General features: G+C 54.6%; 4 protein-coding genes across 4 annotated transcripts; 1 reads left to right on the top strand and 3 right to left on the bottom strand.

Moving 5' to 3' along the window:
* Positions 1 to 155: 155 nt before the first annotated feature.
* On the bottom strand, positions 156 to 1,853 carry ASPZODRAFT_11774 (hypothetical protein; the record flags this gene model as incomplete). Its single annotated transcript, XM_022721184.1, has 3 exons — positions 156 to 1,477; positions 1,534 to 1,686; positions 1,739 to 1,853. 3 exons carry the CDS (start codon positions 1,851 to 1,853, stop codon positions 156 to 158), a joined length of 1,590 nt encoding a protein of 529 aa, XP_022585443.1.
* Positions 1,854 to 2,090: 237 nt separating this feature from the next.
* Positions 2,091 to 10,665, bottom strand: ASPZODRAFT_54777 (hypothetical protein; the record flags this gene model as incomplete). Its single annotated transcript, XM_022728491.1, has 15 exons — positions 2,091 to 2,306; positions 2,375 to 2,525; positions 2,582 to 2,670; positions 2,716 to 3,243; positions 3,280 to 3,683; positions 3,770 to 3,980; positions 4,036 to 5,332; positions 5,427 to 5,505; positions 5,573 to 5,633; positions 5,808 to 5,903; positions 6,156 to 7,106; positions 7,536 to 7,561; positions 8,039 to 8,776; positions 8,840 to 10,307; positions 10,390 to 10,665. 15 exons carry the CDS (start codon positions 10,663 to 10,665, stop codon positions 2,091 to 2,093), a joined length of 6,591 nt encoding a protein of 2,196 aa, XP_022585442.1.
* Positions 10,666 to 12,508: 1,843 nt separating this feature from the next.
* Positions 12,509 to 13,051, bottom strand: ASPZODRAFT_55589 (hypothetical protein; the record flags this gene model as incomplete). The annotated part of the gene is made up of 2 exons (XM_022728550.1): positions 12,509 to 12,841; positions 12,923 to 13,051. 2 exons carry the CDS (start codon positions 13,049 to 13,051, stop codon positions 12,509 to 12,511), a joined length of 462 nt encoding a protein of 153 aa, XP_022585441.1.
* Positions 13,052 to 13,516: 465 nt separating this feature from the next.
* On the top strand, positions 13,517 to 14,900 carry ASPZODRAFT_148330 (hypothetical protein; the record flags this gene model as incomplete). The annotated part of the gene is made up of 5 exons (XM_022725356.1): positions 13,517 to 13,536; positions 13,598 to 13,813; positions 13,873 to 14,297; positions 14,373 to 14,749; positions 14,802 to 14,900. 5 exons carry the CDS (start codon positions 13,517 to 13,519, stop codon positions 14,898 to 14,900), a joined length of 1,137 nt encoding a protein of 378 aa, XP_022585440.1.
* Between the last annotated feature and the right edge of the window lie 3 nt (positions 14,901 to 14,903).

Raw genomic sequence — 14,903 nt, 5'->3', positions numbered from 1 at the left:
CTTGGTGCAACTGTTACACCACTCTTTTTCCTTAGTTTAGATACCAGGGCACTCTCTCATGATTCTTTTGTTAGGATAGGATTAATCTTTACATCTGCATAAACTACTACCTGTTCTTTATACTACATCTGCATAACTACTACCTGTTCTTTATACTACATACTGTGTAGAGCATCGACATCCACACTTTTAAACATCCATTCCCAACGTAAAGTATCCGGACAGCCAGAGAAAGTGGACCCGAGCGTAGGCAACGCAAGCGGCTCTCCCGTAGACGCGCAAGCAAGCACAGGGAGAGTGAAGCGGATGGGACCCGGCGCGTGGCTTGCAAGGAGCTTGCGGAGGGTAGTAGTAGTATCCGGGCTTGATTCTTTTGCAGAGAGATCAGATGCCCAAAGGGGCCGAATAAGCAGGTCAGATACTTTTGATGAAGGACTGGTACTGCTGATTCGTATCCAGAACCGGTTATCCCATAGCGTCCAGGGGGAGAAGTCTGTCCCTCCCGGGGTGCTACTGCCATCGATATGCGTGACTGGCGAGCGATGTCGCCAGAAGGGTTGGCGGGAGAGAAGCCATTCCCTTTCTCCATGGCCGGGTGTGAACATGACCCCGCCGACGGTGAAGGCGGTCTTCTTCTTCTTTTTCTTCTTCGTAGTCGAGTCTGTTTCACTGTGGTTGAAAACGTCCCCGACAAACTGTCCATAGCTGCGGAGGGGAAAGTGGTTATCCGGGAAGGGCGAGACCAGCTCTGCCACGCGACGGAGGGTGAGCGATGCCACCTGGGTTTCCGTCTGTGTCTGTGTGCGTGGGAACTGAACACGGAGCAGACCTGTGCGAGGATCAAAGGTCTCCAGGTGGAAGAGGGAGAGCAGATGATCTGATTTGCGATCTGCTTCGTATAGCCGGTCCCTGCTCGAGGCGATCAGCGAGAGGATGGAATCCGTGCGGAGCGCGCGGGGGAGCCGTCTGCCGCCGTGGACGAGAAGACTGCGGATCGCGTTGCGCGGCGTGAGACTGGTGTCGAAGTTGGTCGCGTCCGTGACGAAGGGGATCCCGTTGGACGCGCAGGTCGCTTGTAACTGTGCCTTGGGAAATTCGAGCAGGGGACGCACGAGAAGAATCCCCCCGGATGAAACCACTCCATCGCTGGTCTTGCCGGTCATCGCTGAGCTCTCGGTCGTCACCGGGCTCTCCCACTTGGTTTGCAGCCCACTCTCCGAAACCCCGTACAAGCCATGACACTCTGGAATCTTCGCCACGGGCGCAATGCCCGCCAGTCCGGCGCCCTTGGCACCGCATGCAAGTCGCCACAGTGTTGTCTCGACCGCGTCGTCCCGGTGATGGCCTAGTAGGAGGGTATCGAGATCGTGTTCGTGACACGCTCTCCCAAGAGCCTGGAAGCGCAGACGACGGGCCTGCGTTTCAAACGCCGACACGTTGGCAGACCAGTTTAATCGTAACACATGCGTTTTAACCCCTTTAAGCATTAGATATCGCCCATATTACGACTGTAGTAGTAGTATAAAAACACACTCATATTCTCCAACCATGAAGCGACTGTGCGTGCTTCACGGGCACTCTCTTCTCTCGCCTGATGATCCACTACAAAGGCAGTGACGTCCAGCCCTGCCTGTTGACAGAGATGGGTGAGGGCCATCGAGTCCATGCCCCCGCTGACGGCGATGCCTAGATATAATGAGAATGGTTATATATAGATTGAAGGATTGATGACTCTCACCTACTCGCGAGGGAAACCCATCACGACGGCGCGTCCTGTGGATCACGGAACGGCAAGAAGTCCACAGATGGTGAAATCTGGCGAGGAATTGGTCTGGTGGGATGGCATGGTACATTATACATTATTGAGTGATGTTGAGGTGAAGTGAAGTTGAAGTTGAAGTGGAAGTGAAGTGGAAGTGGAAATTACGGGACGTGCGTGGGCATATCCAGACTAGACCTGATTGGTATTAGCTGTAGTATGAGTATAAACAGTATGGACTATAGAGAATGGAATATTTATTCACGACAGTACCAGTTCTAGCAAGATATTTTGCGCTACACTACATATATACATGATGTAATAATCTACATCAAGGCTTCGGCGAGGCAGGCCCTGACGGTGTAGATGAGTGGATGCTTGCCGGCAGACTCGCAGGTTGTCCCTGTGCCTGTGCCTGTCCCTCTTCTTCCGATGGAGGCATCTTGATCTCTCGTCGGCCGTTAGCCTTGTAGAAGAGAACCATGTCGCCGCCAGAGCGCCACAGGTGTTGTCGGATAGTTGCGAGTGTCATGTTCGAAGGGATGATCTGATATCTTAGAAAAAGAAGAAGAAGAAGAAGAAGAAGAAGAAGAAGCGTCAATGGAACGAACTTACCGTTCTCTGACAGTACAGCTCAAGATACTCCTCCGGCTTGAGGGCATTTTCTTCGTCTGCGTAGTTCGGATCGATCCGCTCTGCTACATATGCCAGAATCTTCTTTGCGCGGAGCATGCGGTTCGCGTTCAGTCGGGAGCTGCCGTTTGTCCTAGCAAGTTAGACTAGAAGTATCAAGTAATAGTTAAGAGATGAGTGTATTCTTACAAATCGGGCTTGGAAACGTGTGGCAGCAAGTCGTCGTACGGCTTCAAGGTAAATGCCACCTTGACAGGTTCTTTCGGGATGATTTGGTTCTGTCGGTCAGCTTTATTCCTTTTTTTTGGCTTTTTTTTTTTTACCTTCAGTAACAACTCGCCCAACCATTGGGGAATCGACTTCTCCAACTTGTCAATGTCCTGCGCGACCGATTCGAAGCTCCCCCGGTACAAATCTGTGGCGACGGCCGAGTCGCCCGACTCCTCCTGGATGAAGATGGTGGTGCGAGCGGGCACATCGAGCCGGGGTGTCTCGATCTCCGGGCTTGGGGTGATGGCCGAGACCAGCTCGGACGCCTGCGCCGGATGGGCGGCCAGGAATTCCTCGTACTCGTCGCGCATGCGCTCGATCACGCCGCCCAGGTTGTTCTCGTACACCTTCTCCTCTTTGACCGACGATTTGTCCGAGTCCTCGACCTTTTCCTCCTGGACAGGCGGCTTGGCCTCTGAGGGGGTGCGGCCCAGCTTCTTGGGGAGATTCCACTTCTTGCTGAACAGCGACCCGCCGCGCTGCTTCTTCTCCTCCTTGTCCGGCTCCGACGGCGACTGTGGCAAGGCGGCACCACTCGAGGGTGCCTGGGTCTGCGAATCAATCCTGGACAGTGGGTTCTTCTCGTCGACTGCCGTGGTGGGAGTAGTCCCAAACACCGGCCGCGATGAAAAGTAATCGCCCGAGCTGCGCGTCAGGTCTGCTGCTACCGCCGAGGTCGGTGCAGGCGGGTGTGAGGAAGAGAGCAGCTCTGAGCCGTCGTCATCACCCATGGTGAAGGGCGAGGTGCCAAAGTGGTTCGTGGACGCGATGCTAAACCCAGGCGTGACCGGCACTCCATGTCCAAACCCGGCGCCGCCAATATCCCGCGGCGGCACGGGGATTCCGATCGGTCGTGAGGTCGCATGCGACGAAGAAGACGACGAATTGGCGGCCTCGGCGGTGGATTTGGCAATCTCCTCGGCTTTGGCCACGGCCGTCGCGCGATACTGCGCGTCGCGTGCCATCTCCTCGTCGACCAGAGGGGCAAATAACCACCGCAGAATCCACTTGCCAAGATTGACTTGCAATTGTCAGCATCATTCGATATTCTCAAAAAGTATACACATATGTATATATATATATATAGTGGCAAGTATAAAGACCTACTTCGCTGGTCTTCGCGGAAAGGAGTGAGATCTGCCAGATCGGCTTCATCCGCATATACCTCAGCGTCGAAGCACCGGTTAAGCTCGACGATGACCGACAGCCGACCCGTCCGGATATCAATGGTGCACCAGTGGGCAATGCTTTCCGTGGTATTGATTTCAAGAGCGACGTCGTCCATATGGCATTTACCGAACTGTTTGATGGGTGTGCACTAAACAATTAGAAAACAAAGAAAAGAGGCTTTGATAAGAGTCAAAAAGACTTACCTTGAGAAGATCCCACAGGACAACCTCGCCCGCCGAATCTTGGGTTAGGGTTCGTTTGCGGTCGTTGAGCATCAAGTATTTGATCAGTCCGTGTTGGCCCTCTATGGTCTCAACCGGCAGGGACAGCGCGGGGGCAGCGAGTCCCAACTCATCGTCGGACTGACTGGTTGCATTGGCCCTTGGGTTGGTCACCTCCACACCCGGCCGGGCTGTATGGGGGAAAGTCGAGGTACTGGTCAGAAGGAGGACCGAATTGTAGGGGATCTTCTGAGGTTTCGGAGGAGCTTCTTTGGATGCTGGCGCCGTTTCAGCTGCTGCTTTTGCCGGCGCGGGCTCAGTCTGTTTCTTTTCTTCTTCTTCTTCTTCTTCTTCTTCTTCCTCTTCTTCTGAAGCTGGCGGAGCCTCGATCTCAAGCGTAGTGTCGATGTTGCGCCAGCGGTTGATGCTAGATTTCGGGGTAGCGGTCCAAATGGAGTCCCCGGCCGCGACGACCTTGACGACACCCTCGTGCTCCTGCAGGACAGCGACGCAAAGGCCGTGATCGATGTCCGAGGCGCGACGGGTATCAGTCTTGGCGACGAGACCAGAGCGGTCGCTAGAATAAAAGACAGCGAGGTCCGGATCGTCGGAATACAGGGACCAGACGCTGTCGTTGTGCATGGTGAGGGTGTGCATGCAGCGGCCGGCGGTCAGAGACCAGATCTTGACGGTCTGGTCCGACGAGGCGGTCATGATGGTATCGCCGGCGCGGTTGATGAGAATGTCGCGCACGTTGTCCGTATGGCCGACGAACTTGGTGATCAGCTTCCCGGACTTGGGGTCCCAGACACGCACGGCGCTCTCAGGCCCTCCCGTGGCGAGCACGGAGTGAACGGCGCCCAGCGCGTAGACGGAGCCCTTGGCCGTCTTGTCGTCGCCGCAGGTGTCGATCTTGAGCGTCTCGCCGCCGCCGTTGACGTCCCACAGGTAGAGGTAGTGGTCCAGCCCGCCCGAGGCGACCCAGGACGAGCTGCTCCCGGGCGTTGCCAGACACTTGACATAGTCGGCGTGTTTGCCGATCGGGGCGGGGAGGTCGGCGGCGTCCGCGTGCGGGCGCCACAGGCGCACAGTGGTATCCGACGAGGCAGAGACAAGCGCCTCGTTGTTTTGCGTCAGGACGATATCGTTAATCCAGTGGCTGTGTGCCTGGACCTGGCTGCGAAAGGTCGTTGCGGGAGGGTTCTTCGTGTCGGGGGTCGTAGCGGCCGAGGCATCAAGGTTCCACGAGCAGACGACGCCATCGCGACCAGCGGAATATCTAACACAGATATAAGCAAAGACCAAGTAATAAGAAGAAGAAGAAGAAGAAGAAGAAGAAGAAGAAGAAGAAGAAGAAAAAAAGGCTGTCTTACAGGATGGAGTTGTCGACGTCGACCGCCAATCCGTTCACACCCAGTCGGTGGCCGCCTGGAGCGTCAGGGGGAGGAAGGACTAGACCATTAGCAAGAATGAACCAAAAAAAAAAAAAAAAGAATAGGATTGAAAGTCAGAAATATACCATAAGTGACCCTCTGATGGCTGAATTTCCTCGCCATGCAGGCTGATTGCCAGGAGGCACACTGTGGAGAGAGAATGCGGAGCTTATCTGTCGATGCTGATCACTCGAGAGAAAACAGATAGATAGTAGCAGGGACTGCAGGGACTACAGGGACTGCAGGGAGAAGTAGAAAGGGTATTCACAGAGAAGGAAAGCAGAAACAGAGGAAAATAGAGACAAAGGGGAGGGCTAAGACAGAGAAAGCAGAGGCAGAGCAGAGGATTGAAGCCGAAAGAGAGTGGGAGAAGGAGGAGAAGCGAGAGGGGAAGAAGAGGCGGGTAAGCAAGACCGACTGACTGGAGTATAACGAATTGACTAATATTTGGAGATAAAAATCCATATTAATATCAGTATCGTGTCTTGTTTATTTATTAATAATAAAATCAATCAAATATAGTGAGGGTACTACATAATATTAGGCAGAGTAAGGTAAGGATCGAATGATCGCATGATGCTCTCTCTATATTCTAGTTTTGTACACTGTATAGACAACGCTTAGAAAACCTCTATAGGCATATTAACACAGAAACGATCAGAGATCAACTGGCTGGCCCAGATCACTCTTCTCCTCCCTCCTTCCCAACGTATTCCATGCCCACTGGTAACTCCCCAGGAAGACCGCCCCCCCGATGCCGATCCAGGCCACCCGCGGGCCAACGCCCCTGAAGAAGGCGCCAGCTCCTCCCTCGCTCGCAATCTCCTGCACGATCTCTCGCACTCGCACCCGGCCGGCGCCTTCGTCTCGTCGCGCGAGCATCACCCGCGTCTTGATCACGTCCAACGGGGTGGTCAGCCCCGCGGCAATCGCACCAGCGATGCTTCCGAATACCGCGCTCGTCGAGGCAGGAATAAACCCATTCCCCGACGCACCAGACGACGACCGTGATGACTGTGATGACTGTGATGATCGTTTCATGTAGCTCTCCTTCATGGACTCCCACATGGTAAACTGCAGGACTGTAAAGGGAATCTCGCGCGCGATCGTGATCCCCGCTCCACGGTACAGCTCACGAATCACCCGAAGATAACCCCCCGACGGCTGCCGGCGTAGATTCAGAATATCCGTGAGAGCGAGCAGGGTCGAGCCGCCGAAGAGCCCCGCCTGGGCGCGCTGCTTGACCACCTCCGTCGGCACGCGGACGGCGCACGCCGCGATCTCACCAAGCGACGAAGCAAGCGAGTGTGTGAGGATGAGGTGTGTCCGAGATGGTTTCCTTTCCGCCCCTGGATTCTTTTCCATGTCGAGAAGCGTCCGTTTCACCCCATCGTAGACGATGAAGAACGAGGCGGCAGAAGGCGCAGACCCGAACAGCACGGACGGAAGACCGGCGTAGATCCCGCGGAGAGTCTGCCGAAGCGACGGCTTAGGGATGGTCGTCGTCGAAGCTGAAGCTGAAGAGCTTGACAGCGGGGTGCGAGCTTTCTGGAGCCGGGTCTTGATCGTGTCGAGCGGGTAGAGGGAGCAGTCGACTGTGAGGCCGGCGATGGCGCCAGACTAGCTTGTAAGCAGGAGTAAAGCATAGAACCAATCGAATATAATCCAATATAATCCAATATACTGAATATAATGAATATACAAGGACAACGGGGAAACATACAACCAGTGATCTGGTCCACAGGGAGACCCGTGGATCTTCGCTCATCGTGGAAGAGAGCAAAGAGAGCAACCAAAAGGAAAAAGAAAAACAAGTGAGAGAGGAAGGAAAGAAACCCCCAATTACTCCGTCGACAGTCTATTCGAAGAGACGCGTAGGATGGATAGGATGGATAGGAGAGTTGGAGGTCGTTCGAGTCAAATTCCTCGGTTATCTGATCTCCGCTATCGCAGTGGAGACGAACTAGTAGTAGAAGTTATGTAGTCATTACGTAGAATAAAGAGTAGTAGTAGTAGTAGTAGTAGAAGAAAGCTACTGGTATACTTAACAGTCAATCTACAATTTGTACGTGCCCCTAATATCTACCATGGCATCAAGTGCCGACCGGATAAACAAGCAAGAGGCCTGAGCTGAGGCCTCGATAAGAGTCATGAACCCTTGCTCAGATCCAACGCCCAAAAAAAAAGAGAAGGAAAAAAAAAAAAAAAAAAAAAAAAACATGTCGTGCACACACACGACGACAAGCAAATCCGTCAAGAAATTTAGACATCCGGAATCAAGAGCTCGATCGCGCCTGATAGATGACCGCCCAGGGAAACAGACGGCTGAGCAGAAGCAAGAAGAGGAAGAAGGAAGGGGGAGGGGGGGACGAGGGAAGAGGAAAGACGGATCTTTGAAACATTAAACAATATAGACAAGGAGAAGACAGGTATTAAGAAAAAGAAAAGAAGAAGAGGGGGAAAAACAGGGGACGCAGTTATTTATCGTCCTTTGATAGAGTTCTTGTCCTTGTGATGAGACCTTTGGTTGGCTTTGCTGGTCTCCTGGGGACTGGGGGCTGGCGGTTCGAGGACATGTTCGTGGCCAGGAGCCCGAATCAGCTCACCGTTGACCTCCTGCTGGCAGACCTTGATGGCACGCACCCAGTCATCTGTGAGCACCTCATCCAGCGTCGCACGCTCCTTGGGGTTGACCTTGAGCATGCGTCCGATGACATGCCGACTCTCACGCGGCAGGATGCGTAACAGCCGCCAGGGCCCCTTGATCACCTCCTGTCGCTGGCCAGACTGGACGCCCGGCGGCAGCGGGGGTGCCTCCTTGCTGGTGGTACGGGAGACCTTGGGCCGGTTGCCGTCCTGCGGCGACTCGGGCGTTTTCTCGTCACCCGAAGTTTGTTCCGGCTTGGACGCCGGTTCTACCTTCTCGGAGGTGATGGACACGTTGTTATTGTTGTTGTTGGTCCCGTTGACCTTTTCGGCGGCCCCCTGAGCTGGTTGCTCCGGTAGAAGGAGTGGAGGCGGTTTCTTCGGGTCAATGCTCTGAGCCAGGTCGGCTGCGGATTTGGGACGGATGCGCCGGGGTTCCGCGTCGGGCACGGGCGTCCCGGGGGTCGGAGTCGACACAAACAGTCGGTAAGAGTTATCACTGGTGCGCGGTTGCTTCCAGGGGAACCGTCGCAGCGTCATGCAGCAAAAGATGATGGCCAGTGACCAAATGTCTGTCGGGCGAGGATCATATTTCTTTTCATCATACACCTCGGGGGCTAAATACGGGTCCGATCCGACAATGCCTAGGAAGGATGGTCAGTACGGAACCATGAGAAAAAAAAAAATCTTTTTTTTTCAAGACTTACCTGACGCAAAAACAATGTCATTCTCAAACGGATAGCGGAAGACGACAGCGCTTCCAAAGTCGATGAGCTTCATGATGCCGTGTTCGTTGACCACGACATTATCGAGTTTCAGATCACGGTGGGCGAGTCCCATGCCGTGTAGGTAGGCGACACCGCTGACGATCTGGCGGAAGGAGCAGGCGATCTCGTCCTTGCTCATCTTGCCGGTCATGACGCAGGCAAACAGGTCATAGGGGGCATATTCCATGACCTCGTACCAATGGGGGCCTTCTTGGATGATGTCTAGGGTCTCGATGATGTTGCCGTGGTGCAGAGTGGACCCGATGCAGAACTCCGCCGTCACCTTTTTGGAGTATTCCTTCTCGGTCTCCCAGGAGTGACGGTCGCGGAACTGCTTGACGGCGAAGGTGACGCCGTCGCTGCTGCGCTTCAGCAGGCGGACCGAGCCGCCGGCGCCGGACCCCAGCACGCGGCCCAGTTTGCCGTATTTAGACTGGAGGCCGTGGTCGTCGGCAAAGGGGACGTTATCGGGGCCCGTGTGGAAGGGGCCGCTCTTTCCCGAGGAGCGACTGGAGCGCTTGGGGGCCGAGGTGGGCGACTCGCCGCGCTTGTGGCGGTGATGGCCCATCTTGAAGAAGCGCTTGAGCTCGGCCATGGAGCCCTGAGGTCTGGTCTCGATGTGTCCGTAGTCTTGCTCGCGAAGATCCTTCTTGCTGCCGAAAAGTGAGGAGCGCTTATTCTCATGGGATTTCAGGTCACTGGTGCTGGTGGAGCGTGGGGTGGCAGGCCGGCCAAAGGAAGAAGAGGACTGGTGACCGCGGCGTTTGGAGTCAAGGCTACCAAAGATGAATCGGGAGTCGATCTGTGTTTTCGACTGAGGGGGGCGGCGACTGCGCGCGTATGGGTCGTTGGGCTCACCCACGGGGGTAATGGCACCCGGAGGGGTGAAGGAACCGAAATCGGATTTTGGAGTGGGCGGCGGACTTTCCTCCTGGGAGCTCTCAGCATTGGGGCCCAGGAAGAACTGGGCGCGGTGATGCTTGGCCTCGTTTTGGCGGGCGATGGTTTCGGAAGCGCCGCCAGGGGTGGTGGTGGTGGTGGCGTCATTCCGCTTCGATAACAGTTGCTCGGCTGACGAAGGGCGTGATGACGAAGTGCTCTGCGCCCCCGGGGCCCTGTTGTCAGCGACGGTGATGGGCGGAGAGGTGTCCGGGGTCATGGCGACGGGCTGACCATTGAGCCGGTCGGTCTGTAGGGCCGGCGGGGGATGGGCATGACCATGGCGATGATTAGGATGATTGGTTTGGTGGTTATGGCCGTCACCGTTCTTTCCGTCGCGGGAATGGGTGGCTGCGGGGGTTAACGGAGGCGATTGCATGACCGAGACAGGAGGGGAAGCACGCGGCGAGGCGCCATGAGAGCTCGCCGTGTCTTGGGGCCCCCGTTCGCTGGACTCGCGGGACCCAACCTGAATGTGATGTGTCAGCGCCAGACCATTCAAATCGATCGATCGATCAATCAATCAATCAACAGAAAAGGGTCAGACGTACCCGTGACGAGGGGAGCGAGACAGTCTCAAAGGCGAAATGGCGAATACGATTTTCCTGCAGCTGGGTGCTGCGCAGGCTCATGGCCAGTTCGCGTAATTCCTCCTGAGCATCAGGCTTCAGGCCACTGAAGCCTTCCTCCACCTCCTCTTCCGGGGTAGGGGATAGCGTAGTCCGGCGATTATGCGGTTGGATCTCCTCGGTGACGGAGGAGAAACGCACCTGGCCCGGCGGCGGTTTGACGGAGGAGCTGGAATCAGCGGGGGGGGGCGACTGCATGGCGTTGAGGTTGAGGTTGGGACCTGGCCGAAAAAAAAAAATAAAACGCAAGGAGTCAGCAAGGCGGGCGGGGGAAAAAAAAGAAGAAAAAAGAAGAAAAAGAAGAAAAAGAAAAAACGCAAGACCCAAAGAAAGAAGAAAGGAAGCAGATATGGGACGAGAATTTCACGGAGAGACAGATGATAGGAGCATACCAGAGTCCATGGTGGCCGTAGGGGGAGGGATCGAGGGGGAGTCAGACGTCATACTCGACAGTGAGAATGCGTGGTGGGACGCATACCCCACGATCTGGAGAGGATTTGACAGACAGCCGATCCGCAGGGTAACGAGACTCAAGGCATACAGTAAGAGAGAATAGGATCAAAGAAGGAGAAAGTCGGGTTGTGGGAGAGAGAGTGGTTGGAAGGTCGTCTGATGAGGTGAGTAGGAGAGGGTCCGAGGGCGTCAAATTCTGAACGCAGACGCTACGCGGTCGGAAAAAATCGCCGCATCAGTGAGGGCGGCGACGAGAAGCCAAGAAGAAACCGATTGACGGGCAACGAGAAGGAGCGGAGAGCGTGGTGGTGGTGGTGGTGGGAGACGAAGGAGAGGAGACGTGAGGGGAGAGGAGTTGGTGGTGAGGAGGGAGAAGAGCACGGAGGAGGAGGAGGAGGGAAGAGAGGAGGAGGGAGCGATAGCAGGAAGCGGGCGGGACACTGACTTGTGGTTCGTCGGCAGCGGGTCTGCAGTTGGCCAGGCTCCAGGGTCCAAGTCCGGAGTATTAGGATTACTACGTAGTAGTATATATTATAATATATATAGTCAGAGAGAGAAGAGGGAGTTTCTTCTTCTGTACTCTGTACTATTCCAGTCCCTAATCATCCATTGCTGCCGCCAAGATACTCGGCAGAGCATACTATGTAATAGTTACTAGTTAGTTAGATACTCCGTAGTACTCCGTACATGACGACAATCAAGGCTAAAATAAATCTATTAAAGATTTATCAAAGCTATAAATACTTTGTTCTAGAGTACCAAATATCAAGTAAGAGACGGATTATCTCTATATCTCCATGTAGTCGAATATCATCAGAAGTTGCCGCTCTTTCCGGTCGAGGCATGCCGCCGCCGCTAGATCCAATTCGTTCATCCGGATTACTATTAGTTTCGTTGCCTGAGGAACTAACTACGCTATTATTAGCACTAGTATACTTAGGTTAGGTACCTTACACACTCCCTACCTAACCTACCTAAGGTACCTACCCAGGTATCTAATTATTCTATTCCTCCTCTTACTACTGCTGCTGTTGCTGCTGCTGCTGCTGCAAGGTGGACATCGCGGAGAATAAGCAGATATCTACCTCCGTACATCTGCAAAACAATAGTTGATCCTTTGCCTGACCCTTGTCTTGGCGTCAATAAGATTTGCCAATAGATCTATGGACTCCGTAATAACAGTTTGGTATCTACAATAAGTCTAGGCTCTTGGTATTGGTAGGTAGTTAGGTATCTACTACATACCCAGGTACGGAGTACAGACTCCCTGTCCAGGATACGTCATGGTTGGCACCGAGTCCACTAATCGACATCACGTGATTCGATTTTCCGAGCAGAGCACTGAGCAGTGGAGATATCAAAGTAGATTCAATACTTCCTCGTCTCCAGCACGAGAGCAATTTTCACTTGAAAGTAATGTACATACACCAACGCTATCGCAATGCAATGATAGCAGGAAATAGAATAATAGACCCAACGCCATGCTCGTAGTATACAGCATCCCCCCCCCCCCCCCCTGCTCTGAAGGTCTCAAGCCTGAGAACAACAGAACAACAAGATCAATCTCGACGCCTCCCTCTAGTTCTGTTCATGCGACCACATCAATCCCCATAGACTTGGCCTGCGCCATGATACTCTTGCACAGCCCCTGTAGGCTCTGCCCGGACAGCCGCGTCTCGGTGTGCTTGATCCGCGCAATCTCGTACACGTGTTTCACCGACACCTGGCCGACCGACTCGTGACCCGGTCTCCCCGCTCCGCGCTGCCGGTTCTGTCGTGGTTCCAGGTTGGCGGCCTGCATCAGCAGCCAGGTCGTTGTCGGCGTCCGCAGATCGAATGTGAACGACCGGTCCGGCCGGATGGTCACCCGCGCCGGGATCGGAACCCCCGTGTTGATATGAGCTGTCAATGCATTGAATTCCTGATCATATTAGAAAATTAAGAACACTCTAAAAGGAAAAAGAGAAAAAAAAAAGAGAAAGAGAAAAAGAAAAAGGTCTACCTTGCAGAAATCCATGCTCTTGACACCTTTGCTTCCCAGCGCAGGACCGACGGGCGGACTGGGGCTGGCTTGACCCGCACCGACAATCAGCTTGACAATCTGATCCTTCGCCAGCACTCTTTTCGCCATGGTGACAGCAGCTGGTGGGGATTCTATCGGTTGAAAGAAGAGGTTGCACGCTCGCTGGTGGTTGCGTGAAGCCTGAACCGCTTCGGCTTACGTTAAGTTTCTTCGGGCGGTGAGCAGAGCGGGGACTCGTGCAGAATCACACGAAGAACCGCCTGGACGTCATGGCCGCATCGTATGTTATTTGTGCCCCTCCTCTGCGATAGTAATTTTTGCAGAAGAAAGTGTTCTCGAGTGGCCGGATCTTGTTCGTTGGTCTCAGCTGTCTGCCTGTATGTCCTGCGTCGTGTTTGTGGGAGAGGTTTGCTTTGCCCCGTCGACGCTGATCAAAGGTTAATCCAGCCCAGCCCAAAGAATATCCGCTCCTGCCGTCTCCTTTCCAGCCCCGAACCAGCTTGTGGGAAGAAAAAGAGAACACCCGAGTCTCCTGCCTGTGATATTGATTCGTTTTCTTCGTCAATCAACGCTATGAACTGGCTCAAGTCGACGTGAGTGATCATCGGCTCCCAACTAGATGGTGATGGGAGCGTGAACTGACGTCGGAAACAGGCTCGCCAGCGTGGCGGGCACCCAGGAGCCCATCTATGGCCCCGAGGCCATCCAGTCGGTCGCCCAGCAGACGCAGGAGACGCCCTACACCGAGCTGACGGCCGATGAGATGCGGTGGAAGGCATATCAGTATACCAACGTCGAGACCCAGACGTTCTACATCATGGCCGACGACGGGACCCTGGCCTGGGTGCAGGTGATCTATAGCAATGTTGCGTGAGGCCACCCCCCCCTCCTGACCATCTCGTCTGGCTTTCCATTACTCACGGAAACAGAGGGATCCATACCACTGCCCAGTTTAACACCAAGATCTATACGCTGAGCGGCGATGAGCCACACAAGTGGTACTCCGACCCACTGTACAACCTCATGTTCGACGAGAAGATGGTCTCCTTTGGCGCCGATAACTTCTCGGTGACCCTCAACGATGAGGGCACCGCATACACCATCAAGTCTGCGGTGAACGAGGGCAGCCTGGTTGAACTGACCTTCACCCGCGTCACCCCGGGTTTTGTCATCGGAAAGGATGGTACCTCGTACTTTGGCACTGACCCGGCCAACCCCTGGGGCTCGATGCGCCATGCCTTCTGGCCCCGATGCGCCGTCACAGGCACCATCACCACCAAGGAAAAGGCATACGACCTCGGCGGCCGCGGCCTGTTCATCCACGGTCTGCAGGGCATGAAGCCTCACCACGCGGGTAATTTCCTTTCCATCAACTAATTACCACAAGTGGGATTTTTTTTTTTTTCAACTGTACTGATCATGTGTCTAGCTGCGCGGTGGAACTTTGTCGACTTCCAGTCGCCCACCTACTCGGCCATCATGATGGAGTTCACCACGCCTCCCTCATACGGTTCGACCAAAGTCAACGTCGGCGCCATTGTCAAGGATGGCGAGGTCATTTACGCCGGCACCACTAACTCGGCCACCCATACCGAGGCCTCTCAGGACAGCGAGAGCGACTGGCCCGAACCCAAGTCCATCAAGTGGGAATGGTCCGGCACAACCAAGGACCTCGCCGACGTGAATGCCGTCGTTGAGGGCGTGCTGGGGCCAAGGCTGGACCGCATCGACGTCATGGCTGAGGTGCCAGGCTTTATCAAGACCATCGCCGGCAGCGTGGCGGGCACCAGGCCCTACATTTTCCAGGTATTCCCTTCTTTCGCTACTACTTAGGCCTCAAGGCTGATAATCCATTTAGTACTCCCCCCAAGAGAAGCTCAAGTTGAAGCTGAAGATCGGCGACACTGAGGTCGAAGAGGAAGGCTCTTTGTTCTGCGAGGCCACCTTCATCTCATAGTAC

This window comes from Penicilliopsis zonata, assembly GCF_001890105.1.
Source record: "Penicilliopsis zonata CBS 506.65 unplaced genomic scaffold ASPZOscaffold_1, whole genome shotgun sequence".
NCBI classification, from domain to species: Eukaryota; Fungi; Ascomycota; class Eurotiomycetes; order Eurotiales; family Aspergillaceae; genus Penicilliopsis; species Penicilliopsis zonata.
Note: the sequence above shows the minus strand (reverse complement) of the source record. Positions and strands in the feature narration are given on the sequence as shown.